The 12,402-nt window shown below is 38.8% G+C and overlaps 1 protein-coding gene across 1 annotated transcript in view; it reads right to left on the bottom strand.

Moving 5' to 3' along the window:
* Nucleotides 1–12,402, bottom strand: part of LOC136875041 (dual oxidase maturation factor 1) — an 80,504-nt gene that overhangs the window by 33,050 nt on the left and 35,052 nt on the right. The window contains exon 6 of the mRNA XM_068227963.1: nucleotides 8,483–8,694. Within this exon, the coding sequence (XP_068084064.1) occupies nucleotides 8,483–8,694 (212 nt within the window). The remainder of the gene's footprint in view (nucleotides 1–8,482; nucleotides 8,695–12,402) is intronic.

Consider the following 12,402-nt stretch of genomic DNA (forward strand, 5'->3'; position numbering starts at 1 on the left):
CCTCCCAATTTTCGTGGGAGAGTGACCCTTTCCATGCATGAATTGGGATGATGTAATCTATAGGTGGTGAGCAAAGTTCTCGTTTTTCTTTCTATGCTGTCTATTTCTGTAGCAGACCATTTCAGAATTCCGAATGAATAAACAAGTGTTGGAATAGCGTACGTGTTTATTGCTTTAATTTTGTTCTTGGCATTTAGGTAGCTGCGCAAAATCTGATGCAACCTCGATGTATATTTATCAGTGAGTTCCTGTTTGATTTTCTTGTGCTCCAGAGTTGTATTCTGAGCAAATCCAAGGTACTTGTATGTCTCTGTTTGTGTCATTTCCTCAATTAAAGATCCGGTATGGAGCTCATATGGTTGGGAGTTTGTGTACCGACCACGTTCAATTGTTAGCAGCTTACATTTCTTTACTCCCAACGTCATTCCCACATCAGATGAGTAAGAGTCTATTAAATTCAGTAGGGCGTTCATTTGTGTTTCATTGTGGGCATACACTTTCAGATCATCCATATAAAACAAATGAGATATTCTGTGTTTCCCATTGTTATATTTAATATCAAATCCAAAACCAGTAGCTTTTAGAAGATTGGATAGTGGATTCATTGCAAGGCAAAACCACAGAGGACTTAATGAATCTCCTTGAAATATACCACGTTCAATTTTAATTGTGTCGGACATGATACATTTATTTTCTGTCTTAGTGCAGAGCATTGTCTTCCAATTGTTCATAGTAACTTCAAGAAAATGAATTATGGCAGGACTGATCTTGTACACATGAAGTACCTCTTTTAACCATGAGTGGGGAACTGAGTCAAATGCTTTCTGATAATCTATATACGCTGTGTACAGGTTTCTTTGTGAGTGTATTGCCTGTTGTGTTGCAACGGAGTCTATGATTATCTGTTCTTTGCACCCTAGTGATGACTTTTTGCATCCTTTCTGCTCCTCAGTGAGAATGTTATGGTTGCTGATATGTTTATACATTTCTTCTGTGAGTATGGATGTAAAAAGTTTGTAGATCGTTTGTAGACAAGTTATTGGTCTGTAAGATGATGGATCTTTAGCATTTCCACCTTCCTTAGGTAGGAGGTATGTAATTCCTGATGTAAGAAATTCAGGACACTCTTCAGGATGATGCATTAGATAAGTGAATTGTTGGGCTATTTTCTTGTGGACGCAAGTGAAATGTTTATACCAAAAATTTTGTATTTTGTCTGTACCTGGTGCTTTCCAACTTTGAGTTCTCCTGACAGCATTACTCACATGGCTTTCTTTTATGGTATCAAAACTCATTTCTGCATAACCATTGTTGTTTTTCTCTTCCTTAATCCATGTTTTGTTTGTATTGTGGACTGTGTTGGTACACCAAATACGTTTCCAAAAGTCCTCCGTGTCCTGCATACTTGGAGGTTCTTCTGCCTTAGTTTGCCGATTTTTCTTGAGCGTTCTGTAGAATTGGCCCTCATTCTTGGAGAAAAGTTTGTTTTGCATTTTCCTAGCTCGAGACTCTTTGTACCTCCTGAGCCTTGCTGCTTTTGCACACAACTTTTGTTTTTGGGTGTCAATGTATTCTTTGACCTTTTCTCTGTGCTCGGGTTCATTTGTGTGGGTGTTGATTTTCCTGAACACATTCCTCAAGTTTCTGTTAGTTTTTGTTTTAGTTTTGTTACAGAGGTATGCGGAAAGTTGACCAATGGTTTTTCTTAGCTCTTGGATATCAATTTGTAATCGACGTTGCCATGGTGGAATGTATTCTGAATCTGCATTCTTACAAGAGCTTCTGGAGATGGGTATTAGATTTTGGTTGTTCATCCTAACCACAGTTACTGCTGCGCAATAAACGAGGGTGTTTGTTTCCTCTATGCTACTGGATTCTTCTATATACTGCTGTAGGATGTTATTTACAGTACTTACAAGGTTTTTGCTCAGTGGTGTTTCTCGAATTTTGGGCAGTTTTGGTCTATAGTTCACTTTGAGACCCACGAACTCCGCCATCGCCTCTTTAAACATGTCTTCAGCACGACGTGCTTCATCAGCACCTGAGAAATCACCAGTTTCTCTTATTTCCACAGATTTGTCTTCCTGTGGTTCTTTTCTTCCAGAATCATCCTGACGAATTTGAGGCATTGAGATAGAGTTGCCTTCACTGCTCGGCCTCGTAGCTAGAATTTTAGCAGCTTCTTCCTTAAGGTTTTGAATTATTGTGGCAGGAAGTCTGTTGTTGGTTACTATTGCACGTCTTTGGTCTGCAACTCTTTGTTCTGTGACAAAAGAGTACTGGGGGAATTTGTCCACAAACAACCTGTGCATATCTTTCCTGTACGTTGTAAGGTCTTTCTCTAAGTTCGTAGTTATAAAGTAGGAGCGCATTATGAATTTATTCATATCATCTGTCCATTTCAAGTGCTGCCTCGGTTTACCTGCCTTGGTGGTCAGCTGAACTTCTGAAACATCTTCGGCAGGAGGAGTAGGTAGCTGTTGAGTTCTCCTAGCTGAATTGTCGGCTGTAGAATTTTCGGGTGACCCGACATGTGCCCGCCTGATCAGCATCATGTCACTGGTGGCTTGCCTGCTGTCACGCTCAGCACCAGCTCCAAGCGTGCCCCGACGACCCTCGGGTAGCGTCCTTTTCCGAGGCTCATTTCTATTATTCATTTCCTCCATCAATGATGGGTTGCATTTTATACCTACTGCCAGGATTTTAATGAGGCCGCCCCTAACATCGGGTACAGACACCTTTCACAGCTGCCTCTAACATGAGGTACAGACGCTGCTAGATGGTTTGTGTTCAGTAAGTTCATCCGCCCTCTCTGCCATTGGGATATATCCTCTTCTGCCGTCGAGGCCGTTGACCATATTCGCATTCCCTCAGTTGATCCGCGGGTGCTTATTTGGCTAGGCCTTATTCACACCTGTCCTGCATATCTGCAGGAACTTTCCCTATCAGCCATTGGGACGCGCCGTGTCGGGGTTGAGGGCCCCCGCCCCAGTGTCTCGCGTAGGGTTATGCCTAACCCCTACTCAATTCAATGGTGAATGGTTCCTTTTGGAACACACAAAGGTTTATTTATGATTTCGTTTGTGGAGGATCCAGGAAGCTTTCACCTGTTCCCTAAAGATCCTCTTTCCTTCTTCCATCTGCTTGGTACCTGCTCTTTTTGGTACTTCATTCTCTGGAGTAACTCCCCACTTGTCAATTTTCTTTCTATATATATTTCGATTCAAAATTTCTTCAGGTTGAATTTGTGCATTCTTCATGTCTGCTACTGTTTGTTGTGTCCAAGGGAAATTCTTCAGTTTATCAACTCTTCAAATAATTTGGTGGGTTAGTCTAGTTTCTGGAAACCTCTTAACATGCCCATAAAATTTTACCCTTCTTTTCCTGAAGTCTGCTGCAATATTCATTTTTCTGTGAATTTCCAGGATTGGAGGCGGTACCATTCTTCTGCATGTCTTGGTCCTAAAATTTTCCTCATGAATTTTCGCTCTTCCTTTAGGATATTTTCGAGCTCGCCCTCTTTATGAAGCATTAGAGTTTCCCCTAAATATAAAGCCTTAGGTTTGATTACAGTTTGATTACATTTTTTGTTGTAGTTTTCTTTTGTTCTCCCATATGCTCTTCTGAGTTTTTGGACACGGTTGTTTTGGGCTATTTTTTCTTGTCCGGTTGGTTCGAGGATTTTGCCCAGGTATTTCAAGTGAGGGACTCTGTTGATTTGTCTGTATTTTGTATTGAGATTATGGATGTCTAGTTTCGAACAGAAAAATTCAGTTTTCTGGAAGGAGATATGAAGTCCAACCTTTTTGGCACATTCTTGGAGAATTTCAACTTGTGTTATCGCTGTGACTTCATCGCTGGACAAAAGGGCCAGGTCATCCGCGAATGCTAAGCATGGAATTTCAAGCTTGTTACTTTGTGTCCGAATGTTTACTGGGTTCCAGCTATTTTGTGCTTTCAGTTCTTTTTCCCATTCCCTCATCACCTTATCTAGGATGAGGTTGAAGAGGAGAGGTGACAATCCATCTCCTTGCCAGACACCAGTTTTTATCAGGAATTCGTCTGAGATTTCTCCCGTGAATTTCACTCTTAACTTCGTGTCGGTAAGGGTCTGTTTGGTCAAGTTTAGAGTCTAGTCCCTGTTCTTTCAGGGTTTTTAAAATATATATACATTTTTTTGCTAGTGGCTTTACGTCGCACCAACACAGATAGGCAGCGATGGGATAGGAAAGGCCTAGGAGTTGGAAGGAAGTGGCCGTGGCCTTAATTAAGGTACAGCCCCAGCATTTGCCTGGTGTGAAAATGGGGAAACCACGGAAAACCATCTTCAGGGCTGCCGACAGTGGGATTTGAACCCACTATCTCCAAGATACAAGCTTACAGCCGCGCGCTCCTAACCGCACAGCCAGCTCGCCCGGTAAGATGATGATGATGATGATGATTATTATTATTATTATTATTATTATTATTATTATTATTATTATTATTATTATTATTATTATTATTATTATTAACAACAACTTAATTGGCTACATTGTTCCACTTGCGTTGTTCCACATTCGCTTTCTCTTGGAAGGCTGTACTGTTTGGTTCTTGTGATTCTTAAGAAGGGTGTTAATTTTATCTGCATCCACTATCTCAAGTTCAACTTCTTTGAGATCTTACTGAATTTCATGGATCTATTGTCCTCCTGTCCTTTTTCCAAGACTCCTCATCATCAGTTATCATAAAATACTGTTTCCTGGCAGTCGCAAGATGTGAAAGAAATATGAGTTCTTCTTCATTGTGCTGGTGATTGGGTCAGTCTCTTGATAGGTTCATTGGGAAGGATTCTCCAGACTCCTTTGACCTGGTCTTTTCTATTTATGCAAGTTCTGATGATTCTTCTTTCAGTTTTTAGCAGTTTTTAATTTGGAACAGGGTTTTACAATCATAAGTGGCTTCAGCAGAGTTACAGTTTTATAGTGTTGGATCTTAGTGTCTATTGACAGGCATTTCTTATTATACATTGACCAGGTCAGAAATTGGGCCGTTTACATTTTGTTAGTTCTGTTTATCCATATCTCTTTCTCATTTTAAGTTATGTGTGGTGATTTCTCCAAGATATTTAAATTGTAGAACTATGTTCATTTTTTGATCATTTATGAAAACTTTATTTATGCTCAGGGGTTTCATGGGCATTATCTCAGTTTTCTTGCAGGATATTTGTAATCCTATTTTTAGGGCAATTTTTTTGAGGTTGCTGATCTCATATATGATATTTATATTATAATTTACTGAAAACAATTTTTCACAAATGTTTATTCGATACTACAGTGCACTCCCGATAATTCGCAGTAATTAATGCACGCACTTCCGCGAATTATCGAAAACCGCAAATTATCTGCAGTCATTTTTAAGCCTGGTAAAAGCAAAACCATAGGTTAAAATAATTAAATGTATTTTATGAACAAGCAGAAAATAATTATAACACTTCACATTGTATTGTAAGACACACTAGAGAAAAATTACAAAATGCCACGTGGATTATGCCAAACTTTGTATCTAACGAAAAAAATCGGTCATCACTTTTTGTTTCATAGACGATTGTTCACTTTTTCTAATTTTGGATTGTACATTTCTCAAGAAAACAATATCTGAAAATGAAAATTTATCTCTATTTTCTATATAAGAGGTAAGTGTGTCTATAGAGACACTGGCTTGGCTGTGAGAAACTTTCAGAGTTTCCGTTGCATCTCTCCCACACTCTATATCATCTGAATCTCTGTCTTCCTCGCCAACCATCAAATTCCGTACAATATCCTCCTCACTTTCACGTCTGAAACTATAATCGTCGTTATCGACGTCTAACCACCCAATAATGTTGCTTTCTTCTGCATCTTGGCATTAATCCAGGTTTTTCAGTAATGATATCATCGTAGTGAGACTACATTGCCTGTTCGAAATATCATTGTCACTGAAGCCGGCAAATGCTTACTCTTCACCTACAATAGATTTCCATGATTGTGCGAGCGTAGTAGCGGTAATTTTGTCCCATGACATATTGACTGCATGAAGAGCATCCAACAAATTGAAGTCCTTCCAAAATGTTGTAATATCGATGCCTTCCTCAACCAATTGCTGTAACAGAGATGACCTGTAGTTCTTCTTTAAAGCAGCAATAACACATTGGTCCATAGGTTGGAGAATAGAAGTTACATTAGGGAGTAGGTATTTCACATAAATATCACCTTCTTTAAGTTCACTTTCGTGTTGAAAGGTGTCAATCAAGAGCACCTGCTTTGATTGGCAGTGACTGCTTAATTAGGTAGGCCGTCACTTGTTTCACAAAATTAAATATCTGTGTGTCCATCCACACTGCCTTTTGATGGTAGTACTGCAAAGGTACATTCTCTCGTTTAAAACAACGGGGTTTTCTGGATTTCTCTATCACTAATAATTTTAATTTATGATCACCACTTGCGTTAGCACACGCCATAATGGTTATTCTTTCCTTGGATGTTTTGCGGCCTGGGGCTTACTGTTCTTGTTGCATCACTAATGTTCAGGACGGTAAACATTTCCAATAAAACCCTGTTTCGTCTGCATTGTAAAGTTGTCTAAGGTCAAGCTGTTCTTTTTCAATGAATAATCGAAATTCCTGAGCAAACTTTTCAGCAGCACCCGTGTCTGCGCTGAGACGCTCCGTGAATAGCAATTTCTCGTATTCCATAGCGTTTCTTAAACCGCATAAGCCAGCCAGAAGATGCTTTAAAATAGCCTTCTAAGCCAAGAGCATCATGAAAATGTTTTGCTTGCTCAGCACACATTGGGCTGGACACAGGAATACCTTCCGCTCGTTTTTGATTAAACCACCGTCTTCGTCTAGATTTGCATAGTCCGATGTTCTCATTGATTTCCGGGATGATGAACGATCACAATTAGCAGAAAATTTGACGATGGTTTCCTTTTGCTTCTTCATGTCTCTCACTGTTGTTTCACTCACACCAAACTCGCAGGCTAACTTTGATAACACCTCGCCTTTCTCCAGTCTTTCTATAATTTTCAGTTTTTCACTGATGGTTAACCTTTTATATTTCATTTTTTGACCACTCATATTGAAAACTCTTACTACTGACTTATTCGAAACTTTGAAAAGACTTCTGCACTCCGTTCACACTTCTCAAGTACAGTAGCCTATAATACACTTGCTGCCGGCGCACCTACCCTTCACTTGGCTTACAGTTCAGCGACCTTGGGCTGTGGGAAAAGGGAGGGTAAATTGCAAGTGCATTCCCCTTTCGTTGTCTCTGCTTCCAAGATTACGGTAATCTGTGCTGTACCTCGGGTAGCAACATGCTCGAATGTTTCCAAGTTTGCAGCATTCTGGCAGCAGTGTGCATATAGGCCTACTGCTACATTGTAGTGAAATGAAGTCCAGTCTCCTCAAATATCAAAGATTTCGTCTCCACGAATCGCATTAAAATTCTTTTAAACTAGGCAGAGATAATTTTACTCAGCGTGATGATTAGTGGGTGGAAGAATTAATATTGTACTTTAAAAAATAACTCTCCGAGACCTGCGAATTAACCGCAAAGCAAATTATCCGCATGCGAATTATTGGGAGTGCAGTGTATTTACAAAATTTCTTGGGGATAATAGTTTATAACACTTCCTTAAAAAAAAGCATTGGAAGTAATGATACAGTCTTCCTTGACAGTTTGGTTTTTGCTTTCCTTAATACAAAAATATTAGGAAAACCTTTTTACTCCATAGAAAGCTACATGAAATTGTCCATACAAGAATATTGGATTGAACAAGTACAACCCTGCTGTTTGCAATGTTTGTCCTTGTGATATATTAATGGTCATAGCACAGGCAATTTTAATGGGATGAGAAACATACCAATGACAAATAAAAGCAGACAAATTTGGTACTAAAAGAAGGCCTTTATGACAAATCAACAATATATTACATGTAGTTCCTTGGGAAGCAGTAGATGGCAGAGAAAGTAACCTGCACACCTATCTATTTCTTGCAAAAATGAGACAATTTTTAAACAAATAGTTAATATTTATAAAGTGAAAGTGCAGGAAATTCTCCTTCATTTTACACTTCATTTGTTAAGATTAGTTGGCTGTGAGGGCTGCAGAAGGGGTCTGTCCTACAGAAATAATATATTTGTATAAATATAATGTAGGTAAGAATACAAGAAATTATATTTTAATATGTCTATAAAAAATTCAACAACGGTATAGGTATTTTTCACTTGGATTAATAAAGAATTAATATTTCTTGACATTTTAAGCCTTTTACTCCCTTGATAAGTTAAAAGTTGCAACATCGTCTTCTTCTTCTTCTTCTTCGTCTTCTTCTTCTTCTTCTCCTTCTTCTTCTTCTTTTTCTCCTTCTCCTTTCATACCAATGAAAAATCTGAGCACTTAAGTAGCAAAGAATAAATTGGTAAATCATCACTTAAATGGTTAAGGAAGAAGCTCTTTACCTGACACTATTGTCAGCCAGAAGCTACTTCCATAGACAGTTGTCAACTCCTTGCCATCAAATGGTATGCTGAGAGGCAGTGGATTTCTGATAACAGCCCACAGAATGCAGGCTAGTAACTGCAAACTACCAACCAGTGCTGTGAAATATCCTCCATATCGAGGTTCTAATATGAACAAAATGTTTGCCAACAGCCAGCATGGAAATGCAGACCTGAAACAACGTGGAAGAGAACATGTAGAAACAGAAATAGTGATTTTTGTTTTAAGAAGAAGTACAACTGGGCAACCATCCTCTATTAACACTAATTCAGAAAGAGAAAACTGAAGGGATCTGACACTTGAAAGTGTCAGCCAAAGAAAGGCAAGGGCCACAAAAGGTCAGAAAATGAAAGACTCCCTAGGCCTTGATACCGTTAGGGCAGAAAAGAATTAAAGTTGATCAAGGGAGGTTGAATAGGATACATAGATGGAAATGAGGAGCCTGGCACAAGTAAGTGGAAGCAATGCCAGGACTCAGCTAAGGGCCCTGTGGTCACCAACCCACATTCCCAAGGTAAGAACCTCTGGGGCCTCTTTTAGTCGCTTTTTAACTCTCTTGGAGCCAGGTGGTACTGCGAGCACCTGCCCTTTAAATTGCCAGAGCCAATCAGGTCGGCCTTTAAATATCCGGTCGGAGGTTGCCAGAGCCGATTACATCGGCCGGCTTAAAATTCTATGATATACATAATTTTGTGGCAGCCTATAGTGACGTGCATACTTTTGTGACAACCTATAGTAAAGGGACTACAAGTTCTTGTGTGCCTGACCTTGCTTTGGAATTTCTAAGAGGGTGTTCTAGCTTTCACAAGAGTTGTTTCCTGTGTTTAGAAATACCGCTAACCGGTCAGTACGAGATTGCTCCTTGCAGTAAGTGGATTTGTGGCAGCAAGATAGCAAGTGGTTCATGTGATATATTTTCAGCAGGTATTGATGATGATAAATGAATGGAATATTTGGAACAATGCGAAGTGAACGCGGATGATTTATCGGATAGCGATAGTGAATTTAGTTCAGAGAGTAGTGATGAAATTATACCAGACATGTCCCTGGGATCACCATAAAGAAGAGGTGTTTATTTGTTTCTAATGGCAGTAGGCCAAGGCCCTTCAAGGGCTGTAGTGCCATGGGGTTTGGTTTGGTTTTGGCAGTGAAGCTACTGTGAATACTGTAGTTGATGAAACTAGTGACGATGATGATGATGATGATGATGATGATGATGATGATGTCTCTGGAGAACATTTTGTGGAAATTTCTCCCAATGAACCTGACAACATTCCTCAGCCTCCTATTTCATTCATGGAACTTCCTGGACCTAAACATGCCCCTCCGCCTGATTCTCCACTCAAACTTCAATTTATTTTTCACTCTTTCTCTGCTAAAACTTATAGTCACAGAGACCGAGACAGAGACCGATCGCTACGCTGACCAACTCCTTACTTGTAATGAACTGTCACCCAGTTCCCACTCTTGATGTTGGAGTTGCACTACAATTGATGAAAAATGAAATGGCGTATGGCTTTTAGTGCCGGGAGTGTCCGAAGACATGTTCGGCTCGCCAGGTGCAGGTCTTTCGAGTTGACGGCCGTAGGCGACCTGCTCGTCGTGATGAGGATGAAATGATGATGAAGACAACACATACACCCAGCCCCCGTGCCATTGGAATTAACCAATTAAGGTTAAAATCCCCGACCCGGCAGGGAATCGAACGCGGGATCCTCTGAACCGAAGGCCAGTACGCTGACCAGTCAGTCAACTTTTGGATGTTGTGTGATGCAGTTAGTAAGTATTGTGTTGGTTTTTATACCTACCGAGGAGCAAGATCCACTGAAGACGGAAACAAAATCAGAATTAATGGACTGGCCTACACTGTAGTGACGAAACTTCTGTCTCTAGGGAATTCTTTTATGAAAGGTTTTCATGTTTATGCAGATAATTATTTTATGTCAATCCCCTTGCAAAACATTTATATTCAGTTGGAACATTTATTACCGGCACTATACGAAGAAACAGGAAGGGACTACCAGATGCTGTGAAAAAGCTATTTAAATTGGTTTATAATAAATATTTCAGACAGGGGTCAATTTTACTAGTGGGATCCAAACAGAAAAATCAGGTGGTACACGCGGAGCTGCAATAGAAACAGAAGTGCCTGCAACTGCTAGAAACATTAATCAACCCAAGAGGAAACCTAATGTCTTAGACTATAATCGTTGTATGGGGGGCATTGATACAAATGACATGATGGTGTATTTTTGTTTAGATGAACATAGAACTTTGATATTCTGGAAAAAAGTTGCATTCAATATAATTTCGAGAATGGCCTTAAATGCTTATTTGATGTATTTAGAAAACTGTAATGGAAAGAAAATGACTAGGCTCCAGTTCTACTCCAGTATAATTGAATCTCTGAGCGCTGAATGGTTTGAGAATAGACAAAAAATTATCACGAATATTCCTGTGTGTGGTGTAAAACTTTTGTCAGGTAAATTAGAAAGATGGTGCGTTGTATGAAGTTCCCCGCAACGGAGGAAGAGGTCGCGAACTGTATGCATCAAGTGTAATAAAGGCCTGCATACTAATGTGCAGCTCTTCATAAGTTCCCTAAATAAACAAAATATATTTAAAGTTGTATTTGAACAAAAAACAGAGATTTTTTACAACGTTGCATTACGCTTTTCATTGTTCCTATTAGTGTTAGTGATAAGTGATTAGTGTTAGTGTAAATGCCCTTAAGTGCTTCAACAGTGGTCTCAAACTTTGAACAATGTTATATAGCTGGTGATGAGACTTCTTCTCAATAATTTTCGGTGCGTAAATTTATTTTGTCATTTTCCTTCTTACTAGTGACATAATAAATTTGAATTTGCATTTTTATTGTTTTCTTTTTCTCGTTCAGAGCCATTATTATAATTCTGTTCAGAAATAAATTCTCTATTATTACATGAATGCCTGTCCCCGCGGGTCAAGTGTAATGTGCCTACCTCTTACCCGGAGGTCATGGGTTTGATTCCCGGATAGGTGAACGATTTTTACCTGGGTCTGAGTGTTGGTTTGAGGTCCACTCAAACTAAGTGACCCTAAGTGATTACAATCGAGGAAATATCTGAAGCTGAGAGAGCTACCTTGGTCTAGAAAACCAAGAATAATGAACGAGAGAATTCGTCTCAGACAATGCGTCACCTCGTAAACTGCAGGTCTTCGGACTGAGCAGCAGCTGCGTGGTAGACCAAGGCCCATCAGGGCTTTAGTTCCATAGATGTTTTAATTATGCATATTGTATTGTATTGAAAAATTTTTTTAAAAATAATACTGGAACCAAAAACTAGAAAAAGGGATTTCCGTGAAAATAAAAACTATAATCTCAACTATTTTTTTTTACTTTTTAATAACTCAGAACTATTTTTATACAATCTCGTCCACACATATAAAATTTCTTTTCGGTATTTGCCATACATCGATATATACATGAATTTTATTGGTGAGTAAAATTGTCTTATTTTTATTAGTGACATACGTTTGAATTTTAATTTTTTATATATTTGTTTCTCCCGTTCAAGTTAATTATTTTATAGCATTATGTTTAGAAATAAATTCTACAGTATCAAGTATATTCTTTTGCATCGTAGATGATATTTTCAAAGTAGATGTTGAGAGAGAAAGTGCGAAAATGTTTTTCTCTTCCTAAAAATAAACATTATCGACAACCATAATAGCAATAAAAATACTTTCTAATTCTTTATATCACTATAAATCAGTTGTTTATTTTATCGACACGTAAAAAATTTCTTGCCGGTATTTCACATCCACCGATAGATATACATGAATGTTAAAATGCGTGTATTTCCACTAAAAACAGCCTGGCACTTTACAGTAGTAGAGT

Source organism: Anabrus simplex, chromosome 5, assembly GCF_040414725.1.
Source record: "Anabrus simplex isolate iqAnaSimp1 chromosome 5, ASM4041472v1, whole genome shotgun sequence".
Classification (NCBI taxonomy): domain Eukaryota; kingdom Metazoa; phylum Arthropoda; class Insecta; order Orthoptera; family Tettigoniidae; genus Anabrus; species Anabrus simplex.